Source organism: Zootoca vivipara, chromosome 6 (assembly GCF_963506605.1).
Source record: "Zootoca vivipara chromosome 6, rZooViv1.1, whole genome shotgun sequence".
Lineage (NCBI taxonomy): Eukaryota > Metazoa > Chordata > Lepidosauria > Squamata > Lacertidae > Zootoca > Zootoca vivipara.
Window position 1 is genome coordinate 5,612,873 of NC_083281.1, and position 24,114 is coordinate 5,636,986.

General features: G+C 47.1%; 1 protein-coding gene across 1 annotated transcript; it reads left to right on the forward strand.

The window, feature by feature from the left end:
- The first annotated feature begins 4 nt into the window (after window positions 1–4).
- LOC118087285 (guanine nucleotide-binding protein subunit alpha-15-like) lies at window positions 5–24,114 on the forward strand. Its single transcript, XM_035119806.2, has 8 exons — window positions 5–520; window positions 4,031–4,696; window positions 9,105–9,289; window positions 10,270–10,424; window positions 15,616–15,744; window positions 16,776–16,905; window positions 20,291–20,444; window positions 22,828–24,114. The coding sequence occupies exons 2-8, from the start codon at window positions 4,570–4,572 to the stop codon at window positions 23,067–23,069; spliced, it is 1,122 nt and encodes a 373-aa protein (XP_034975697.1). The 5' UTR covers window positions 5–520; window positions 4,031–4,569; the 3' UTR covers window positions 23,070–24,114.

The window sequence follows — 24,114 nt, forward strand, 5'->3', positions numbered from 1 at the left end:
CTTGGGTGTTTTTAATGCCTTTTCGGTGTGTGTGCGTCTTTTCCTTGTACCTGGGTTGTTTTTGATTTAACGATCATTTGCAATATATCATGTACGCCATGGGGAAATAAAATCAATGCCACACACACACACCCGTTTCTTATGCAGACGGGGAGTTGCGGGAATTAAAACGTACAGTTGGGTGGCTGAGGTTTTGCAAGGTACCGAAAGAGGAAGGGGAACTCCTCCCCCACCACATTTTCAAAAACAAAAACAAAACAAAAGCCCGGCGCCAACAAAAGTGCAATTTCTGTTTGCCTTTTGTGAGCAAGAACTAGGGGGGAAGTTTTGTGGATTGGTACATCTCAGTTGGGGTGGTGAGCAAACAGGATGAGGCCTCACTAGGAGGAGACTTACCAGAACGGAAAGTTCCCCTTGCAACCTTCTCGGTTCTTTTGGTGCAGAGAAAGCAGTTGGCAGGCTTCACCTCTCGAGGTTGGGACCCAGGTCCGTGTTGCGGCATTTCAGGAAGATAATTTAGGTAGTCTCCTTTCGGACGTCCTCTTCCTCTTGTCTGTCCTTACTGACCCTGATGTTATGTGTTCTGCGTGTGGACGGTTTTGGGGTTGTTGTTTTTTGGCGGATAGATGAGGTGCTGTTTGGAGCACAGGTGCGAAAACAGTCCCCACCTACAAAACAAAAATCAGAATTGTTTCAGGGGCATGTTCCTTGGCTGGGTGCGGCTGGACCTGCCGGTCTCAGCTTAAATCTTAAAATTCAGCTCTCTGCATTCCCGCATCAGTTTCGCCATTCGGCAGCGTTTGAAGTGCTGGTTTCTCCTTTTTGAAATGGGGAGGGAGCGTAGCTCAGGGACAGAGAGCATCTGCTTTGTGTGCAGAAGGTTAGAAGCCCAGCAGCTCCAACCAGGAGTGAGGAAGACTCCTGCCTGAAACCCGGGAGAGCTTCTGCCAGTCAGTGCAGTCTGACTCAGGGTAAGCCATCTCCTTATATCCCTCCTAAAATATTCAATTGTGCCCAAAGGCACATTTTTGCAAAGCAATTTCCCCTTTGTAGAATGCTTTTTTCCTTTTTTGGTGTGCAATTTGCATTGAATGTGCATTTCCCCCTAGTATATTCACAGTGTGAATACCTTGCTTGGCTGGAGAACAGTATTGCAAAATCCTGACAATGGCTGAGAAAATGGTTGTGTTTCTGCCTTGAACTTCTTCCCCACTTCCCTTTTAATATTTATTTTTTTTCTAATGATTTCCCCCCAAAAAATTATTAAAGATCAAAGCGAATTACTTTAATACGATGTCTTAAAAGCAGGCTTCCGGCTCCTGTTGTAAACATGTGTCAATTATTTTTCCTCCCATAGACGAATCGTTTATTTAGTGTCCGGTTGTCAACCTTCACTTGTAGTTAAACCATTCTTCCAGCTTCCCTCTTTTTCCTCCTTACATTTCCCTTCCTGCTGCATCTTATAAATTCAAAATCCAGTTCACATATACATTTTAGTTCATGGGTAGGCAAACTAAGGCCCGGGGGCCAGATCCGGCCCAATCGCCTTCTCAATCCGGCCTGCGGACGGTCCGGGAATCAGCATGTTTTTACATGAGTAGAATGTGTCCTTCTATTTAAAATGCATCTCTGGGTTATTTGTGGGGCATAGGAATTCATTCATATATTTTTTTCAAAATATAGTCCAGCCCCCCACAAGGTCTGGGGGACAGTGGACTGGCCCCCAGCTGAAAAAGTTTGCTGACCCCTGTTTTAGTTCCAGACCTGGTGTGCTGGGAGAGTTTGTTACTATCTTCCATTGTTCGGTTCCCTGCAGTGTTTATCGGGATGGCACAAAGTCACATTCCATTCCTTCCGCTGTTTTCAGACTGGCATACGAACGAGCCTCAGCCTCTCCGCTTCTGTTTTGGGACCTGCTTGCTGCTGCTTACAGCCCAAATCACGCCGCTCCCTTTGCCTCGACCCCGATTCCATTTCTTTCATTTTATTGACCTATTAAGAAAAGCTATATATTGCTGTTTGTAAACAGCAAGCAGAGTGGTTTACAACAATCTTACATAAACCCATACAATAAAAACCACGTCAAAATTAGAAATCGGCTAAGATGCATTCTCATTCCGATGGAATGGGAAAGTTCCTGGCAGGCAATATCTAAAATGGGATATCTAGTGGCAGAGTGTTCCACAGGACTGGGCCATTGACACGGAAAGCTCTGTTTGTTGTTGTTAAATGAGCATTGCAGGGGGTTGGGCTAGATGATGCTTGGGTCCCTTCCAGCTCTATGATTCTATGAGCCTCACCAACTTGGGGAAGGATCTTTCTTCCTTCAGAAATGCAGCTTTTACTTGAATGGATCAGATTAATCAACCACAACTTTGTAGATTAACCAGCCGGAACTTGTGCGGTTAACCAGTTAATGAACCAGGTCGCTGGCCCTCTTCCAGTTCCATGCAAATTACCTACTGGGCTAAGTTCAAGGCACTGGTTTTGACACAGAAAACCCCCCAAACCCCCAGGGAACCAGGATACCTGAAAGGTGGTCTCACCCCTTATAAGCCCAGTCAGCCACTGCAATCTGCAGGTAAGGGCATCGCACAGGTGCCATCGTATCAGGAAGTGCCTTGCGCGTGTTGTAGGAAGCTGGTCTTTCATGAAACGCTTCTGAAACTTCAGGAAGGCAGAGTGTTGTTCTTCTTGCACTTAGGTCTTGCTTGAGAGTTCACTGGAAGCGGCATCTGGTTTGTTACTGTGAGAACAGGACGTAGTACTCGATGGGCTATTGGCCTGACCCACTGGCCTCTCTTTATTGTGGTAGCCCCTTTGGAACTCCCTTCCCCTTGAATTTAAGTCAGGAGCCATCTCTGTTGTTTTATTGGCCCCCTGCCAAAGACCTTCCTCTTCCAACAAGCTTTCTAAGCTGAGCTCTTCTCCAGTACTGTTTTGGGGGGACTGGGGGCGGGCAGGTGTGGAGGCCTCCCTGGTCCTGAATGGGGTAACTGTGCCCCCTGTAGGACCAGGTGCACAGCCTGGGAGTCATTTTGGACTCACCGCTGTCCATGGAGGCGCAGGTCAATTCTGTGTCCAGGGCAACTCGGTCTGGAACGCAGGCTGAGACCCTCCCTGCCCACAGACTGTCTCGCCAGAGTGGTGCATGCTCTAGTTATCTCCCGTTTGGACTACTGCAATGCGCTCTATGTGGAGCTACCTTTGAAGGTGGCCTGGAAACTACAACTAATCCAGAATGCGGCAGCTAGACTGGTGACTGGGAGCGGCCACCGAGACCATATAACACCGGTCCTGAAAGATCTACATTGGCTGCCAGTATGTTTCAGAGCACAATTCAAAGTGTCAGTGCTGACCTTGAAAGCCCTAAACGGCCCTGTATCCCTGAAGGAGAGTCTCCACCCCCATCGTCCACCCCAGACACCGAGGTCCAGCTCCAAGGGCCTTTTGGCGGTTCCATACCTGCAAGAAGCGAGGTTACAGGGAACCAGGCAGAGGGCCTTCTCGGTGGTGGCACCCGCCCTGTGGAACGCCCTCCCATCAGATGTCAAGGAAATAAACAACTACCTGACTTTTAGAAGACATCTGAAGGCAGACCTGCTTAGGGAAGCTTTTAATGTTTGATGTTTTATTGTGTTTTTAATATTCTGTTGAGAGCCACCAAGAATGGCTGGGGAAACCCAGCCAAATGGCAGGGTATAAATAATAAGTTGTTGTTGTTGTTGTTGTTGTTGTTGTTGTTGTTGTTGTTGTTGTTGTTGTGATAATGATGATGACGTCTGTATCTGCACTGAAATTATTTTTAAGATGTTTGTACTGTTCTATCTCTGGTTGTCTGCTGCCCTGGGCTCCTTTGGGAAGAAAGGCAGGATATGAATTTTATAATTAAATAAAGATTTTATTTTTTAAAAAAACACCACTTTGTTTGATGGAAAAAACTATGGGTGGAGGTGGAGGTGATCGTGAAGAAACAAAAAATTGGGACTAACTTCCTTCCTTTTAAAAATCCTTTTCTCTTATCTGAAAGATGGGGTGCCGGGCCTGAAGAGGACAATCGACACCTTGCTTTTAAAAGCTCTTGGGTCACCTTGCGATCGCTGGAAGGTGGATGCTGAGTGGTTCCGATGAGTGGAATGGAATTTACGGCGGGTGGAATGGAATTTACGAATGGCAGTGGACACTTTCGCGAACAGTTCCATAAAGTTGCCCACGTGTTTGATCTCAGCCCAAGTATTTGCTTTCCTTCTCCATGGGCATCCTCTTGGATCATAGGATCCCCATGAGATCCCTCACCTTGCCAGCTATGGATCCTGGAAGGCTTCTGTGACCAAGTCTCTGGATTCCCTATTCTGCTGAAACTTGATCTCGCACCATCTCTTCCTGGGTCCCTCCTCCTTAGGGAGGAGGGCTGAGCTTGGACTGTGCATCCGTGGACTATTTCATACCAAACCTTCTGCGTTTCAAAAAAAATATATTACTCGTCTGCATGCTTCTCATCGGGGTGGGGTCTTTTCCGTCTGGTCTGAGATTGGTAAGGGGGGGAACCCCATCTCACATCCCGCCACGATGGTCTGGTGCATCTGCTTTCTCTCTGAGGAGGAGAAAAACGCCGTCGCGATAGATAAAGAAATCAACCGGCTTCTCCAGGAGCAGAAGAAGCGAGATCGGTGGGAGCTGAAGTTGCTTTTGCTCGGTGAGTAACTGCTCCTCAGACAAAGAGCTGCTAGCTAGGTGGGAGAAAGGCTTGGGTCTTGGGTGATGGGCTCGGAGCATGAACTAGCCTTCCATACTAGCAAGAAATAATACTCTCCCTTCCTCTTCTTTCCAAGCTTTCTCAATTGTGCCCAATTGTTCCCCACAAGCCCCTATAACTCTCTTATCAACCTCGTAATGTAACATGATGGATCTATTCCAGTTATACCCCACTGTTTTCTCCAAGAGCTTGGCATCCATGGTTCTCTCCCTCCTCATTTAATCCCAACAACAACCCTGCGAGGTAGGTTAGGCCGAGAGGAAGTGACTGGCCTCCGGGGTCACTCTCAGTGAGCTTCATGGCCAAGTGGAGGGGACTTGAACCCTAGTCAGTGGTTCAAAACCCCGTGACTGAGTGAGCTCCCATTGCTCTGTCCCTGCTCCTGCTAACCTAGCTGTTCAAAAGTATGCCAGTGCAAGCAGATAAATAGGTACTGCTGCGACAGGAAGGTAAACGGGGCTCTGCTTTCCGTCATGGTGTTCTGTTGCACCAGAAGCGGTTTCATCCTGCTGGCCACATGACCCGGAAAGCTGTCTGTGGGCAAACGCCAGCTCCCTCGGCCTGAAAGCGAGATGAGTGCCGCAACCCCATAGTCGCCTTTGACTGGACGTAACTGTCCGGGGGTCCTTTACCTTTAGATTTACCTCCCAGGTAACCACTACTCTGTCCTGAGTAGATCTGCTGGTGTGTGACATACTTAAACATTGCTTGGTTGGCAAAGTTCAGAGAAGAGCAAATTTCGAAGGACGGCTGCTTTCCGGTGCGCATATTGGCCTGGAAAGTGAGGATCAGGTAGTTTCTCAATGAAATGCAGTTGAACTGATGGCCGTCACCTTGCTGGAAAGGAGATTCTAACTAAACATTAGGGAGAACTATCTGAGAGAAGGGGGCGGGCTTGTCTTCAGATGAAGCTTTGGAAGAGATGTTGCATGGCCCTCTGTTAGGGATTCTTCAGTTGAGATTCCTGCATTGCAGGGGGTTGGACTAGATGACCCTAGAGCCCCTTTCCAATTCTGCAGTTCTGTGATTCAGAGAAGAGTGGATTTCAAAGGATAGCTTCCTTTTAGTATGCATATTGGTTCAGAAAGTGAGAATCAAGTCGTTTCTCGTTTAAAATTAAAGCTAACATTCCTCTCCCACTTGAAAGCACCACTGCTTATCAGGGAAAGGACACACCTTTTCAGATAATCCTTGCCATCACTAGGGACGAGTAGATTTGTCTATTTCTAGACTTCGGCCATAGCCAACTAGATCCTGTTCTGAGTATACATTGCCAACTGCATACCTGACCGGTAGATTCACAAAAATCCCAGTAGAACATCGTTTATTCCCTTGCTTCATGAAAATTATAGAGGATCTTATACATTACCTCCTCTATTGCCCCATTTACTCGGGCTTTAGAGACGCGATGCTGCAAATTATACCCAACTCTATAATCAATCCTGAAGATAGAGTAAAATTTTTGTTAGTTGATGGTAACCCACGAATTACCCATGTGGTAGCGGTCTTTGTGATGAAGGCCATGAAAGCCAGGGAAAGATTTATGGATGACAAAGTAAAGACCCCTTCATAGTCTGTTTAACTCGTTGCTTGTTTTCCTTCTCTTCCTGTTTTGTGGGATGAAGGTTTTGTTGGGATAGCATGCAATGAATTTTAATATTTTTAATTATTGTTGTGTTGATATTTGTGTACAGGCATGGTCCTCACAATAAACGGATTTGTTGTTGAGTATACGTGCTGAAATTAACAATAATTTATTTCAATGGCACTCCTCCAAATAGGAGTAATGCTGGCTACAACTTTGCGCCAATATGAATTTTGTATTTGATCTAAAATTGTGCATATCTTATCCTATAAAATAGGTATTTTGTTGCTGGCTTTGTTTTTCGTTCAATTGCAAAATTCAGAAAAGTGCATTACAGTGGAACCTCGGTTTATGAACACCTCGGTTTGCGAATTTTCGGTTTACGAACACCGTGGACCCATCTGGAACGGATTAATTCACTTTCCATTACTTTCAATGGGAAAGTTTGCTTCAGTTTACGATCGCTTCAGTTTATGAACAGACCTCCGGAACCAATTGTGTTCATAAACCGAGGTACCACTGTAGTTTGGAAAGGTATGCACCCATCTCGGGTTGTTTAAAAACGCAAACTAAATGAAATCTTTTCAAAGTCTAGCTGAGACATGTCAAAATATACATATATGTCAATATTATATTTAACTGTTTGCCAATTTTGATCAGTCACGGTCCTGGGGTCTTAAGTCCTCATAGGAAACCATGAGTGATTTGAGCGTCCTTTAGCCTGAAAGGAGAGACTATTAAGAGGCAATATGACAGTTCAACTTTAAGTCTGAGAAGGGCTGCTGCGTGGATTGTTAGTATTTGGAGCTAATTCGCTGCACCTCACCTCTGAACCCTGGGCTCGTATAACCTGTTGGCTTCCATAGTTAAACTATGTTGTACTGGTTGTACTATGTTAAACGAAAGTTGTACTGGTTGGAGGGACGCTCTTGGTTTGGTCTAGACGTCTTTTAATCTGGGCAGGAAAGAGAATTTTAATATCGGTGGGGTTAATATATGTGACATTATTGGATTATTGTGTTGTCCAATGCCTTTCGGATCCTGGTTTTCCTTTTCTTTCTTTTTTGCAAATAATATTTATTTGATTTTTTTAAAAAATACAGATGAATAACAGAACCAATTAAAAAAAACCGTATAAAGATATTACTCTGAATCTCAAGACTTGCCCCCCATGGGTGCTAGTGACAAATGTTTACAACTGCATATCCACCCGTTATCCAAATTTTTTATCCGTCTAAATTGTCCATAGTTTTGGTTACTTTACAAGCGTGGTTAAAATCATGCTAATGTTTTCATCTGTTTACAATGGATTCCTAAATAAATTATATCCCCCCCCCATTCTTCTTTAAAATTTCTTGTCCTCTTGGTTTCAGAGCTTCCCAGTTAATTTTGCCATTTAGGCATAGTCCATCAACTTGGTTTACCATTCTTCCCTGGCTGGAATTGTTTCTTCCTTTCATCGCTGGGCTTATAACATCCGTGCGGCTGTTGACGCATACATAAAAAGTATTTTCTGGTCCTTTGGAATCTCAGTACCTATTGTTGTTGTTGTTTAGTCGTTTAGTCGTGTCCGACTCTTCATGACCCCATGGACCAGAGCACGCCAGGCACTCCTGTCTTCCACTGCCTCCCACAGTTTGGTCAGACTCATGTTGGTAGCTTCTCGTCCTCTGTCATCCCCTTCTCCTTGTGCCCTCCATCTTTCCCAACACCAGGGTCTTTTCCAGGGAGTCTTCTCTTCTCATGAGGTGGCCAAAGTATTGGAGCCTCAGCTTCAGGATCTGTCCTTCCAGTGAGCACTCAGGGCTGATTTCCTTCAGAATGGATAGGTTTGATCTTCTTGCAGTCCATGGAACTCTCAAGAGTCTCCTCCAGCACCATAATTCAAAAGCATCAATTCTTCGGTAATCAGCCTTCTTTATGGTCCAGCTCTCACTTCCATACATCACTATTGGGAAAACCATAGCGGGTGTTCGCCTTGCTGTGGTGAAGGGGCTTGAATAACTCAGAGAAGCTATGAGCTATGCCGTGCAGGGCCACCCAAGATGGACAGGTCATAGTGGAGAGTTTTGACTAAACGTGATCCACCTGGAGCAGGAACTGACAAGCCACTCCAGTATCCCTGCCAATTATAGGTCAGTACCTATAATTCCTAACAAAAAGGCTTCTGGTTTTTAAACAAAGGTTATTTTAAACATTTTTTTCGTTTCATTATATATCAACTCCCAGAAAGCTTTTGTTACCTTACATGTCTTTTTCTTTACATTTCCAGCAGGTATTTGTACTTGTTCTATACAGTTTTGCTAACTTACTAGAAGCCAAATACCTTTGGTACATCGGATCCTAGTTTTCGCACCCCGGTTTGAGGTTGTTGTTTTTTAAGAAAAAAAACAAGCAGTGTATCTCTCTCTCTCTCTCTCTCTCTATACATATATATATATACAGTCGTACCTCGGGTTACGACCACCTCGGTTTGCGAACAGTTCGGGTTACGAACTGCGCAAACCCGGAAGTGTCTTCGCCGCGCGCGTGTGCGCAGAAGCGGCGCGCGCGCGATCGCGCGATCTGCGCATGTGCAAAGCGCGAAAATCGCACTTTGCGCATGCGCAAAATGGCGGCGCCCATTGCGTTCGGTTTACGAACTATTCGGGTTACAAACTGCGTTCCGGAACGGATCGCGTTCGTAACCCGAGGTATTACTGTATATATATATATGTGAAGGAAAAAGAAGGGCTGTGTGTATATGCATGTTTTTTCTTTTAGGTACTGGAGAGAGTGGGAAAAGTACCTTCATCAAACAGATGAGAATAATCCATGGCTTGGGCTATACAGAGGAAGACCGCAAAGAATTTGCTAAGGTGGTTTATCAGAACATCTTCATGTCCATCCAGGCTATGGTCAAGGCTATGGAGATTCTCCAGATCTCCTATGCCCAACCGGAAAATGCGGTGAGTAGTCCGACGGCATGGGAAGAGGAACCCACAGGGTAAGACCAAAGCATTGAGGTTGAATCCTGACATGAGTGAAGTACTGTTTTGCGGGGACAGGGGGGCGGGCAGGTGTGGAGGATTCCCTGGTCCTGAATGGGGCAACTGTGCCCCTGAAGGACCAGGTGCGCAGCCTGGGGATCATTTTGGACTGACAGCTGTCCATGGAGGCGCAGTCAATTCTGTGTCCAGGGCAGCTGTCTGCCAGGTCCATCTGATACTCAGGCTGAGACCCTCCCTGCCCGCGGACTATCTCTCCAGAGTGGTGCATGCTCTGGTTAACTCCCGCTTGGACTACTGTAATGTGCTCTCTGTGGGGCTGCCTTTGAAGGTGACCTGGAAACTACAACTAATCCAGAATGCAGCAGCTAGACTGGCAACTGGGAGTGGCCGCCAGGACCACATAACACTGGTCTTGAAAGACCTACATTGGCTCCCAGTAAGTTTCCGAGCACAATTCAAAGTGTTGGTGCTGACCTTTAAAGCCCTAAACGGCCTCAGCCCAGTATACCTGAAGGAGCGTCTCTACCTCCATCATTCTGCCCGGACACTGAGGTCCAGCTCCGAGGGCCTTCTGGCGGTTCCCTCATTGTGAGACATCTGAAGGCAGACCTGTTTAGGGAAGTTTTTAATGTTTGATGTTTTATTGTGTTTTTAATATTCTGTTGGGAGCTGCCCAGAGTGGCTGGGAAAACCAAGCCAGATGGGCAGGGTATGTATAAATAAATAAATAGCCACGCTCAGCCTTCCAATTTACAAATGGAACACACTCAACAGGAAGCGAAACATGTTCTTATTCCAAGGCAAAGCTCACAAACCAAAACACCTGCTTCCAGGTTTGCAGTGTTCTTAATCCAAGTTGTTCATAAACTAAGCTGTTCTTAAACCCAAGGTACCACTGTAACAACAACATTAAATTATGTTACTCTCTCTGCTTCTAGCAAAATGCTCAGCTGCTGATGGCTGTGGATACTTACAAAATGAAGGAGATGGATGCTCACCATGTAAGGATGATCAAAAGCTTGTGGAGAGATTCCGGAATTCGAACCTGCTACCAGAGGCGAAGCGAGTACCATTTGCTGGATTCCACTTTGTAGTGAGTGCATTTGCGTCTCCCGCTTAAGGACGGGCAAATCTGCCGGGTTTCCGGGTGGTGGGTTGCACCCAGTCTTATCCTACTTAGAGTAGACGCATTTGGCATAGCTGCCAAGTACCCCGTATTCCCCAGGAAACCCCCGTTTTTCCTTACCATATCCCAGCGATCTCCCGTTTGAGCTCCTTTCCCGTAAATGTCCCTTAAATCCGCCCCTGCCGGCAGCTATTTTTCTGGTGCCGGTTTGCCCATCTATGGGCACCAGAAAATGGCCACTGCTGGCGCTGGAAACAGCTTCTACGCATGCCTGGCGGCCATCTTGGAGGTGGCCGCATGGCCACCCCTAAGATGGCTGCCGCCATGCGGCCACCCCCAAGATGGCCACCAGACAACTTCCGGTGCAACTTCCGGTGCCACTGCTGCTGCTGATCCCGTATTTTTCTGCGGGAGACTTGGCAGGTATGCACATTTGGGTTGCTCCCAAATAAGTTCTACTTAGAGCAGATCCACTGGAATTATCAAACTACCTTTCTCCCAGAACCAGCACTGCTTCCATAGGGTTGGGCCAGATCAGGCAAGAAACAAAGACCATCATGCTCTAGACCAGGCACCCCCAAACTGTGGCCCTCCAGATGTTTTGGCCTACAAGTCCCATGATCCCTAGCTAACAGGACCAGTGGTCAGGGATGATGGGAATTGTAGTCCAAAACATCTGGAGGGCCGAAGTTTGGGGGTGCCTGCTCTAGACCACCAAACTTGGCCCTCCAGATGTTTTGGGACTACAACTCCCATCATCCCTAGCTAACAGGACCAGTGGTCAGGGATTATGGGAACTGTAGTCCCAAAACATCTGGAGGGCCAGGTTTGGTCATGCCTGCTCTAGACACAACAAAATGACTCCCTCGGTCTCTTTCGCCTGTTGTTTGGTTGTCTTAACTTGTTCTGAAACTGTTTTGTGGGTCTATGGACAACAATAAAGATATAAATAAAAATATTCCAAGTGTGATCTGACCAAGGCAGAAAAGAGTTGACTTCCCTTGATCTGCACACTAGACTTCCATTGACGCAGCCTAGAATTGCATTAGCTTGGTTTTTTTGCTGCTGCATCACACTGTTGGTTCATGGTTACAGGTAGGTAGCCGTGTTGGTCTGGATCGAAGTAAAATAAAAAAAATTCCTTCAGTAGCACCTTAAAGACCAACTAAGTTTTTATTTTGGTATGAGCTTTCGTGTGCATGCACACTTCTTCAGATACAGTGAAATGGAAGTTTCCAGGCACTTATGTAGAGAAGGGGTGGGGAGGGGTGGGGATGGGGAGGGGGGATCACTCAGAAGGGTGGTGGAAATGGGTGATTGACTGACTGATAGCTGTTGATGACCGCAAACGACTGCAAATGGTTATGCATGAAAAAGCAAGGGTTGAGATGGCTGAAGATCGCTTATCATGTATAATGAGATAAGAATCCGATATCTCTGTTCAAACCAGGTCCCTCCATGGTTTTGAGCTTGGTGATAAGTTGCAATTCAGCAACTTCTCTTTCCAGTCTATTTCTGAAATTCTTTTGTAGTAAGACAGCTACTGTTGGTTCATGTTCAGCTTGTGGTCTACTAAGACCCCGAGATCCTTTAAGAGCCCTCCAGATGTTTTGGCCTACAAGTCCCATGATCCCTAGCTAACAGGACCAGTGGTCAGGGATTATGGGAATTGTAGTCCAAAACATCTGGAGGGCCGAAGTTTGGGGATGCCTGCTCTAGACCATCAAACTTGGCCCTCCAGATGTTTTGGGACTACAACTCCCATCATCCCTAGCTAACAGGACCAGTGGTCAGGGATTATGGGAACTGTAGTCCCAAAACATCTGGAGATCCGAGTTTGCCGATGCCTGGGCCAGATGATCCTTGGAGTCCCTTTCCATGATTCAAGCTGGCTTACAAGAATCGAAGCAAACACGGACAAAAGCACAGACAGCTTAAAAACAAATAAATGATAGTAGGAAAAAGTAATCAAAATATAATAGAATTTAAACAACAGAAAATCTATGAAATCTAGTAAAAAAAACACCCAACCCTACATATGCAGCACTATTAAAAGCCCCCAATTGGTTAGAGGGCTTAATTTTAGGGTTGTAGGTTCAAGTCTCACATTGGGCAAAAGATTTGTGCATATACGGCCTCAGCCCAGTATACCTGAAGGAGCATCTCCACCCTCATTGCTCCCAGGGCCTTCTGAAGGTTCCCACCCTGCGAGAAGCAAGGTTACAGGGAACCAGGCATAGGGCCTTCTCGGTGGTGGCGCCCGCCCTGTGGAGCGCCCTCCCATCAGATGTCAAGGGAATAAAAACTATCTGAAGGCAGCCCTGTTTAGGGAGGTTTTTAATGTTTGATGTTTTATTGTGTTTTTAATATTCTGTTGGGAGCCGCCCAGAGTGGCTGGGGAAACATTATTATTATTATTATTATTATTATTATTATTATTATTATTATTCAATTAGATGGCCCTCGGGGTCCCTTCCAAATTCTACAATTCTTTGATGCTAAATTAGGCCCGATCTCCATTAGCCTGAGGCTGTTTTCCTGGAGGGAGAGAGAGATTAGCAATCCATTCTCTCCAGCAGTTTCACAACAAAGGCTTATCAGACCCAAGATATGCATAGACTTGAGGTGTTGGGCCTCCATCTGGGTTCCACTACTGGTATTACAGTGCTGGAGGAGACTCTTGAGAGTCCCATGGACTGCAAGAAGATCAAACCTATCCATTTTGGAGGAAATCAGCCCTGAGTGCTCACTGGATGGACAGATCCTGAAGCTGAGGCTCCAATACTTTGGCCACCTCATGAGAAGAGAAGACTCCCTGGAAAAGACCCTGATGTTGTGAAAGATGGAGGGCACAAGGAGAAGGGGACGACAGAGGACAAGATGGTTGGACAGTGTTTTTGAAGCTACCAACAGGAGTCTGACCAAACTGCAGGAGGCAGTGCAAGACAGAAGTTCCTGGCATGCTCTGGTCCATGGGGTCACTAAGAGTCGGACATGACTAAACGACAACAACAATAATCAGCAATCTCTCCATCGATGCTGAGCTGGACAATGGTTCACCTCTCCGAAAGGGTGTGGGAGAACGCAATGCTAATGTCCAACACCAAGGCTTGCAATGTTGAGCATGCTGCAATTTATGTATGGGCAATTTACTGTATAACTGTCAGGAGTGATGGCTGAATGCTTGCCCGCATAGTGCTGCATTAGGAGGATTTTGGGGAACAAACGGCAGGTCAGAATTCCAAACAAAGATGTTTTCTCCTGAGCCCACATTCCCAGCATTTTCCCGCTCCTGTCTCAGCGACATCTACGCTGGTTTGGTCACATCCACAGAATAGAAGATGGCAGGATCCTCCAGGGAATGAATGAATGAATCTTCATTTGCGTCAGCCATCGGCCATAGCAATAAAACAACAATATGATATACAAAGAATAGAAATAAAAAGTCAATTACCGTATATAAAATACATTTTAGGGTTTTGAATCAATAGTCAAATAGTGGATCTTATTCTGATTGCCCCAGCTGAAAACCTTGCCACCTTTGCTGTCACCTGCTCATCTTGATCTGCCCAGAGAAAGGACACTGGGGCAGTGGCTGGGCGACCCGGAATGGACAATAAAAGAGGGGTGATAATCTCATTCCTCAAGTCTTTATAAAGAGGGCAAGCCAGAAGGGCATGCGCCACCGATTCAGGACTGCCATCTCCACAGGGACATAGGCGTTTTTCGTGTGGAATCTGTTGGAATCATCCCTCAAGTACAGTCAAGGACAATACATTCAATCTTGCGAGAGTAAAAGTGCATCTATATTTTGGATTTGTTAGGTTATGATAGGGTGCCAGAGAGTCGGAATGGGAAGGTGGAAAATAGTCATACCATTGGCAAAATTTCCTTATTGTGGCCAAATTGTTCTGACGTTCGTCATCTTAGTCGTGTTCGACTCTCCATGACGCCATGAACCAGGGCATGCCTTGAAAATTCTCACTTTCTTCTCATAGCTTCTCCTTTTTTATGTCCATGGAGTTTTCTTGGCAAAATACTGGAGTGGATTGCCAGTTCCTTCTCCAGGTGGATCACATTTAGTCTAAACTCTCGGCTATGACCTGTCCATCTTGGGTGGCCCTGCACGGCATAGCTCATAGCTTCTTGGAGTTATTCAAGCCCCTTCGCCATGACAAGGCAGTGATCCATGAAGGGGTTGAGATCATTAAGGCGCTGACAAATTAGACCGTTTGCTTTACTAAAACCCAAAGTGAGTAGCTGTTGTGATAAACCACAAGAGTGAAGTTTTTGATAGACAATTTGATAGACGTGCTCTGTGGGGAGCTGGCTTCAGGCACCAGGCGCATTGGTGGACCAACTCTGTGTTACAAAGATGTCTGCTGTGACATGAAGGCATCGTCAACCCCTTGCAGAAGACCACAGGGCCTGGAGACAGAAAGTCAGGTCATGTTCCCACAGCAGTGACTAGAGGAGGAATGGCCGCTGGGAAGAGCGCAGAGAGAATAAATGCCCTGGTGTATCTGCAGCCGCCCAACCAGACCCCTTCATCAGCCCCGGCTGCAACAAAACATGTCTCTCCTGCATCGGTCTCTACAGCCACAGCAGGCGCTGTAACTGTCCGACAGCTTGACCTCACCCCCCAAAGGCGCACTCCTCCATTGCCTCCCGAAACAAACAGATTCCAGCCCAGACAGATGAAATTGCATCCTTTCCATGCGCTTTAAACGCCCTTGTGACTTTGCCACAAAGATACAGTCTCGCTTAATCATTAACTAGATTCAGGTAGGTAGCTGTGTTGGTCTGACGCAGTTGAAATAAATAAATAAAAATAAAAATTGCCCAGTAGCACCTTAGGGACCAAATAAGTTTCTTCTGGGTAGAAGCTTTTGTGTGCATGCAATATCTGAAGAAGTGTATCTGAAGAAGTGTGCATGCACACGAAAGCTTCTACCCAGAACAAACTTAGTTGGTCTCTAAGGTGCTACTGGGCAATTTTTTAATTTTTAATTTAATCATTCGCTGTTAGGCTCTCTGCAGCTCTTGCTTAGCTTCGACAGACGTGCCACACTACACAGGACACATTCAGACGCATTACAAAATTATCTTCCCATTCCCATGTACGATTTCAACCATTATCTTTAACGTGCCTTTGTAGCTTCCTGTCCAACCTGGACCGCATTGCAGCGGCAGGGTACGTGCCGAGCCCCCAGGACATCCTGCGGACGCGGGTGCCGACAACGGGCATCAACGAGTACTGCTTTTCAGTGCAGAAGGTGACGCTCAGGTGAGCAAAATTGGGAGCGGGATCTGAAGTCGTGCAGCCTTGATGCCTTTGACTGGCCAGCTAAACCAGGTGAGAAATGCCAATGGATCTCAAACCCTCCATAGTTGATCTCTGCTGAAATGAGTGTAGCGGCAAATTCAGAAGGGCAAAGTTGTTTTGTGATGGTCACAACCTAGGCCTATCTCATGGCCCCCTTCTAAGATTATACAACTTCATCGGAGGCCCTTCTACGTGTGCCTCCCCCACAAGAATAACCTTAGTTGGGTACAACTTCATATATACTAGTGTGTATGCATGTGTGTGTGTAATTTTTATTAAATTATCTGTTTTACAATTTAAAATACTCATTTAAACCACAGAGCCTAGGGCTTGCCAATCAGAAGGTCAGCGGTTCGAATCCCCACGACCGGGTAAGCTCCCGTTGTTCAGTCCCTGCTCCTGCCAACCTAGCAGTTCGAAAGCATGTCAAAGTGCAAGTAGATAAATAGGTACCGCTCTGGCAGGAAGGTAAACGGCGATTCCGTGCACTGCTCTGGTTCCGTGCGCTGCTCCAGAAGCGGCTTAGTCATGCTGGCCACATGAGCTGTACGCCAGCTCCCTTGGCCAGTAAAGTGAGATGAGTGCCGCAACCCCAGAGTCATCCGCGACGGGACCTAACAGTCAGGGGTCCCTTTACCTTTAAGACTTGCCTTCTTCTCTTTCCATGGTTCATTTCACATATCATAAATCCCTGCATATTTTACAAAAACTAAACCATTCAGTATTGCAGCCATCAAAACTTATTTACACTGTTGAATTTATCATAATGCTTCCAACATTTTCAGGTGTACACAATTTCCCTCCTATATATTCAATAAACGTTTTCCAAATCTCGGACTGCAGTAGTGGCATACATAAATAACCTTTTTTGACACCTTTTTTGGGGGGGGGGCAACTTCTACATCGGTTTCATTGGGGCAGGGCAGCGTTAATATCTGTAGCCGCCTAGAAGCAAAAAAAAACCTGTGATCTCCCTTCCTGAATCTTTGCAGGATTGTTGATGTAGGAGGGCAGAGATCAGAGCGCCGTAAATGGATCCACTGTTTCGAGAACGTGATTGCCCTGATCTACTTGGCTTCTCTCAGTGAATATGACCAATCTCTGGAGGAGAACACAAGCGAAGTAAGGAAGTTTTTTAAAATAAAAAAGGCATGTACATTTCCCTGTGTGCATGTTTGTGTGTGTGCTGAAATCGGGTTTTAAGATCACAAGAAGAGCAGGCCAAGGGAGAGAGTTCCGCAGTTCTGCCTCCTGCAGCAGGGAGTTCCGCAGTTTAATTTGCAGGTGAGGCGTCGCAGCTCCTGGCAGATCCAAACTACCTCACTGCTGCCTCCTTTCTGCCTCCCTCCAAGGCCAAAGTTGGGTACTTAGGGCAAACTGCTGCCTGGCCATATTGAGGTTTAGTCCAGGTTCAGTTCAGGTTTAGTTCAGGCCATATTGAGGTTTAGTCCAGGTTCAGTTCAGGTTTAGTTCAGGCTCAGTCCAGGTTTAAAAACTGACCAGGACCTCCAAGCATTAGATTTTATGCCCATATGTATGCTGATTTAAGATTCTCATGTCCTTTGGGAAGGGGAGGAGGCATCCCTGCACCTTTTGTTATCAGGATTTCTTTCCTTTCCCCGTTACCTGGAGGGAAGCGGGTGAACACAGCATTGCGCCCCACTCCCTGCAAAGGGCACCTTCCTCTGATCTTCCTAGTTAAGGTTGCCATGTGTCCACTTTCCCCAGGACGTCCTCTTTTTCAGGGGTAAAATTTCTGCCCAGGTTGAATTTTTTTTCCAATTTGCCAAAATGTCTCTGGCTATAATTTCTGGATGAGACATAAACATAACTGGGGGCTAAAGACTTGCTTTCCTCTTCTCCTGCCCCCCTCAGCAATAAAATCACAGCTTCTATATCATGCATCCCCAAACTGCGGCCCTCCAGATGTTTTGGCCTACAACTCCCATGATCCGTAACTAACAGGACCAGTGGTTGGGGAAGATGGGAATTGTAGTCCAAAACATCTGGAGGGCCAAAGTTTGGGGATGCCTGCTCTATATCCTATCTATGGTAGGGGTATTTAAAATGAGAGTTGTCATAGCCAGCACCAGATTTACGTATAAGCTAAACAAGCTATAGCTTAGGGCCCTACTCTCTTGGGGCCCCCAAAAGAATTTAAAAGAAAAAAACTGGATGTACATTTCCAAAATAGAAGATAACAAACAAACAAAATAAAACCTACATACAGTAACAGTGTTTTGTGTTGTGTACGCGGGTGGCGCTGTTGGTTAAGCTACTGAGCCTAGGGCTTGCTGATCAAAAGGTTGGTGGTTCAATTCCCGGCGACAGGGTGAGCTCCTGTTGCTTGGTCCCAGCTCCTGCCAACCTAGCAGTTCGAAAGCATGTCAAAGTGCAAGTAGATAAATAGGTACCACTACAAGGGGAAGGTAAATGGCGTTTCCGTGTGCTGCTCTGGTTCACCAAAAGCGGCTTAGTCATGCTGGCCACATGACCTGGAAGCTGTATGCCGGCTCCCTCGGCCAATAACGCGAGATGAGTGCTGCAACCCCAGAGTCGGTCATAACTGGACCTAATGGTCAGGGGTTCCTTTACCTTTAGGCTCCTATGATGTAAGGCATGGGCCCTGCTCCCTAAAATATCACTGGTTTGCTCCTTTCTATATATAGGGTGCCTACATTCTGCATGGAGTGCTTGCATGGCAATATGTGCAAATGGCTTGAGATACCTATTAGGTCCATAAATTACCATATAGCATATGTTCAACACAAAAAACAGCGACCATTTGTTGTTGACAAAGGGCAGCTGGACATAGAAAGGGCCCCATTACCTTCAGTAGCTTAGGGCCTCATCCAACCTAAATCCCAACCTGGTCATAGCATCATCTTTTTTGCTCTTCAAAATATGGCAACCCTAACCGGCCCATTCCTGTTTAAATAAGCCCTTCAAAGTCACGAGGACTGGAATATTGTTTTATTTTTAATTTTTAAAGAAAGGACCGTAGCTCAATAGCAGGTCTCAGGCTCAACCCTTGGCACCTTCAGGTAGGGCTGGGAATTCTGCCCCTGCCTGGAACCTTGGTGAGCTGCTGCCAACCAGTGTGGGCAGCACTGAACTAGATGGACCCAGACAGCATCTTTCCAAACCAGCCTGAAGTGTAGGTGGGTTCCCACGAGGCAAGGCACAGTGATAACAGCAAGAACCTTTATTGCACTACATAACTGGGAAACAGGGGCAAGGCAACTGCTTATAAACCGTGTTTCTCACATTTTAAGACGTGCCTATAAAATAAGGCATGGCACGATTTTCATGCGTTGAAAAAATATAAGACATACCCCGAAAATAAGCCGTAGTGCTGAGTGCAGTTCTGGAGGGGCTCGCCAAAACACCAAGCAGCGCGCGCCACGTGGAGCCCCGAGCCAGCGGGACTCAGCAATGCCCAGCAGCGCGCGCCGGGTGGAGCCCCAAGGCAGCAGGACCCAGCAATGTCCACAGCGCGCGCCGTGTGGAGCCCCGAGCCAGCGGGACCTGAGCCAGCGGGACCACAGCGCCGCACAGAGTGCAGCAGGAGGAGGATTCAAAGTGCTACAGAGCACTGCTGGGTCCCGCTGGCCCGGGGTGCTCCGCGTGGCGCTGCTGGGCGCTTCAGTAGGCTCGGGACTCCACACGGTGCGTGCTGTGGGCCCCACTGAAGCGCCGACAAAGCACCCAGCAGCGCCATGCAGAGCACCCCAAGCCAGCGGGACCCAGCAGTGCTCTGTAGCACTTTGAATCCTCCTCCTCCTGCGGCTCAGGGCGCTCTGCGCAGCGCTGCCGGGCACTTTGTCGGCGCTTCAGCGGGTCCCGCTGGCTCGGGGCTCCATGCGGCGCGCGCTGCTGGGCGCTTTGTCGACGCTTGAGCAGCAGCAGCAACTTACCGGTTAGTAAAAAAAAAAAATAAGACACACACCCCATACCCCGAAAATAAGCCATAGGCTTATTTTCTTGACTAAAATAAATATAAGACGGTGTCTTAAAATGTGAGAAACACGGTACATTCCTGAAAGCCTGGGCCACTCCTACTCCCAACATGATTGGCTGTCTAAACTTCCAAGCTGCAAATCACGACTCAGAGCTCGAGGGCCAATGGCAGAGGCCCAAATCCTGAAATGTTCTGTGATTGGACGTCATGTATCGAATCAGAACACAGGGGCTTAGTATCCTTAGTCCAGACTCAAGTTCAGGCAAACACAAACCACTGAATACAACACAACACAGCCTTTCATTCAAAACAATGAGGACCAGGCTCTTAACTTCACTTTGAGGGGGAAGTGGTAGAGCCTTTGCTTTGTGAGCAGAAGGTTTGAGGTTCAGCCCTGGGCATCTCTGGGTAGGGAAGACTCCCTTTCTTTGAAACCCTGGAGAGCTGCTTCCGGGCAGTGTAGGCGCGACCGAGTGAGGGGCCTGACTCTTTGTAAGTGTTCCTAAGTGCTTTCTTTCCCCTTCTGCCTCTACTTCCATGAGTTAGAATCGGATGAGGGAGAGTCTCGACCTCTTCAGAACCATCCTGGAGCTTCCGTGGTTCTGGAATACTTCCATCATCCTCTTCCTCAACAAGGTGGACATTCTGGAGGAGAAGATCTTGAGCTCCGACCTGGCTGCTTATTTCCCAAGTTTCCCAGGTAATACTTTCTCCTCCTTCCAGACAACTAGTGCAGAGCCCAGCGTCCTCGAGCGTCAGATATGGGGCTGGGAGATTGATTTAAATCCTGACCTAACCATGGAACTCACTGGGTGACCTGTCGCCAGCTCTCGGCCCGGTCCTACCTCCGAGGGTTTTCGTGAGGATTTCACAGGGGCTGTAGGGTTGGATCTAGGCTGGGTTAGTTGATCTCTGCTGAAGTTAGCGTAGCGGCAAATTCAGAAGTGTATGGTTCCTTCATGATGGTCAGAATCTAGCCCTATCTCATGGCCACTTCCCCTTCTAAGATTATACATCGGCAGCCCTTCTTCGTGTGCCTCCTCTACGAGAACAGGGCCTTTTTTGTGGTGGCTCCCTGTCTGTGGAATGCTCTCCCCAGGAAGGTTTGCCTGGAGCCTTCATTTTACATCTTTAGGCTCCAGGCAAAAATGTTCCTCTTCAACCAGACCTTTGGCTGATTGGCATCCTATATCTAGCTCTGGTTATCTCCCGCTCGGACTACTGCAATGCACTCTACGTGGGGCTACCTTTCAAGGTGACCTGGAAACTACAACTAATCCAGAATGCGGCAGCTAGACTGGGGACTGGGAGCGGCCGCTGAGACCACATAACACTGGTCCTAAGAGACCTACATTGGCTCCCAGGACATTTCCGAGCACAATTCAAAGTGTTGGTGCTGACCTTTAAAGCCCTAAACGGCCTTGGTCCTATATACCTGAAGGAGCGTCTCCACCCCCATCATTCTGCCCGGACACTGAGGTCCAGTACCGAGGGCCTTCTGAGGGTTCCCTCGTTGCGAGAAGCCAAGTTGCAGGGAACCAGGCAGAGGGCCTTCTCGGTGGTGGCGCCTGCCCTGTGGAACGCCCTCCCATCAGATGTCAAAGAGAAAAACAGCTACCAGATTTTTAGAAGACATCTGAAGGCAGCCCTGTTTAGGGAGGCTTTTAATGTTTAATAGATTATTTTATTTCATTTTTCTGTTGTAAGCCGCCCAGAGTGGCTGGGGAAACCCAGCCAGATGGGTGGGGTATAAATAAATTATTATTATTATTATACCCTATTAAATGTGTCTGTGGGAGGGGGGGCGTTATTGGTTTTCGGTGGGCATTGTTTTGTTATTTTTTTTCCTTTTTCCTTTATGTTTTATTGAAAGCATTACCAATAAGTTGAAATAAATTAAGAAAAAGAAAAGGGAAAAAGAGAAAGAATACATAAACATTTTAAAAGGCAGAGGGGAAGAACATTAACAAAATATCAATAAAATAGAATTAAGTAGGGCTCCAATACATCTGGAATTTCCTGGATATATCCGGATTCATCTAGCGAAAACAGTATCAGGGTGGAATTCCCATAGATCGGTTAAAATGTCTGTGAAAACCCAGGCATATGTCAACCCCTGTCAGAAGTGTTTTTCCTTTAAAAAATAGCTTTAAAACTTCATTTTGGGGGAGATTTTGTCAGGAAAGCTCAACAAGTGTGCAAAAAATTTTTTTTTCACTTTTTGAAATATGGCAACCCTAAATTAAGGTTACAATTTTGTGGGTTTTTTAATGTTGTGAACTGCCCTGACATCTATGGATGAAAGGTGGCATCCGAATTTCACAAATAAAAACAAAAGACTACACAATCACTTATACAGTAATATTCATTAGGGGTGCTGCCAGTCGGGGCAGACAATACTAAGCTAAATGGATCAAAGAACTGACTCAGTGTACAGTAATTTCCTATTTAGTCGGCCGATTCACTGAGGGCCAGTGAGCCTTGAGTCGAAGGTTGGGAGGCCAGCGGTGCATTGCAGGAACATGGGTAGCGCTGTGGTCTAAACCACTGAGCCTCTAGGGCTTGCAGATCAGAAGGTCGATGGTTTGAATCCCCGCGATGGGGTGAGCTCCCATTGCTCTGTCCCAGCTCCTGCCAACCTAGCAGTTCGAAAGCACGCCAGGGCAAGTAGATAAATAGGTACCACTGCGGCGGGAAGGTAAACGGCGTTTCCGTGCGCTCTGGTTTCCGTCACGGTGTCCTGTTGCGCCAGAAGCGGTTTAACCATGCTAGCCACATGACACGGAAAGCTGTCTGTGGACAAACGTTGGCTCCCTCGGCCTGAAAACGAGATGAGTGCTGCAACCCCATGGTCGCCTTTGACTGGACGTAACTGTCCAGGGGTCCTTTACCCCTTTTTTACGTTTTGCATGCCTGTGATGTTGCATGTCTCTCTTGTGCTCAGGAGGATGCTGAGCTCACCGGTTCGGCCTTCTTTGTCCCCTCAAAATTGGGCAAGGCTGAGCCCCATGCCAAGGAATATTGAGGAGGCTGATAGCACCACCCCTAGCACACCTGAAGGCTATCTCCTTGTATTTTTCCAGGCCCCAAGCGAGACGCTCACGTGGCCAAACAGTTCATCCTTGAAATGTACATGGACATCTTCAGGAAGTTCTCAGTCCCTGGCGGCGACTTTGGAGGGGGTCCTTCTGGCGACGTCTACAGGCCACGGATCCTTTACTTCCACTTCACCTGTGCCACGGACACGCAGAACATTGGCACGGTTTTCGAGGACATTAAAGACGCAGTCCTGGCCCGCTACCTCGATGAGTTCAACCTGGTCTAGAAGGGTCTCGCGGCCACTTCTGAAGGATCCCAATGACTCCACTTGTTGGCCTTAGAGGAGACCTGGGGCATGGAAGGCGAAACCGGCGGCTCTAAAGGACCGTTTTAAAACGCCAGCGAGCACCGAGGTCTGACCAGCGGCATCACCCCTTGGGAATCCCAGAGGTGGGGGGCAGACCTGGCTACTGGAGGCTGAGAAATGACCCATACCATTCAAAAGGGATTTCAAAGCCCTGTGCTCTTTGGCCGCTCTGATGAAAAGAGAAACGGAAGCAGAAGTCCTTGGTTTCTGCTTCTTCGTCCCATGTCTGGAACGGAACTCGACCCAGTATTAGCTGTTGCTTCCAGTCCACGGACAATATGTGGTTGACTAGGGCTGGATCTGTACGTTTCAGGAAAACGCGTTGTAAAGCTCATAATGGGAAATCACGTTGCCAAAGGATCGGACTGTACAGCACCATCTGGTGCCATGCTTAAAACAAAACAAAACGCCAACATACCCAAGTCCTAGGCATTGACTCCAGCTAACTTCCTGAGGCAGCCTTCACACAGCCATTTTTTCTGTTCCTCTGCCTATTTCTGCATCATATTCGAGCTTTCGCACAACATAAAACCGCTTCCGGAAATCTAGTGGAACACGGTGGAGGTTTAGCTCTCGCTTCCATGTTATCTGCTCCAGAAACAACCTGTTTGCAGCCCCACCAGCCCTGAAAATTGCAGGAGTAAAGTGACAAAACCTGGGGGAGCATATGGTTTTCTTCCTTTTTTTTTGGAGGGGGGAATCATGGGGGAGCAGAAGCCAGCATGTGCAGAAAGGGTGGGGAAGCAGAGTAGTTCTCAAGCTCCCTTCTCTCTCTGCTCCATCTCCCATGCCCCTTCCATTCTTGCAACCTCGACAAATCTGCCAAACCGAGTCTATATTTCCCCCCGAATCTTAATTTCACTTCTTCACATTTCCACAGCAATTTGCGGTGCACGCTGCATTTATTTTCCCAGATCCTCCTGTGATAGGTCTGCCAGCATTTTAGTGCAAATTTCTTCTCAAT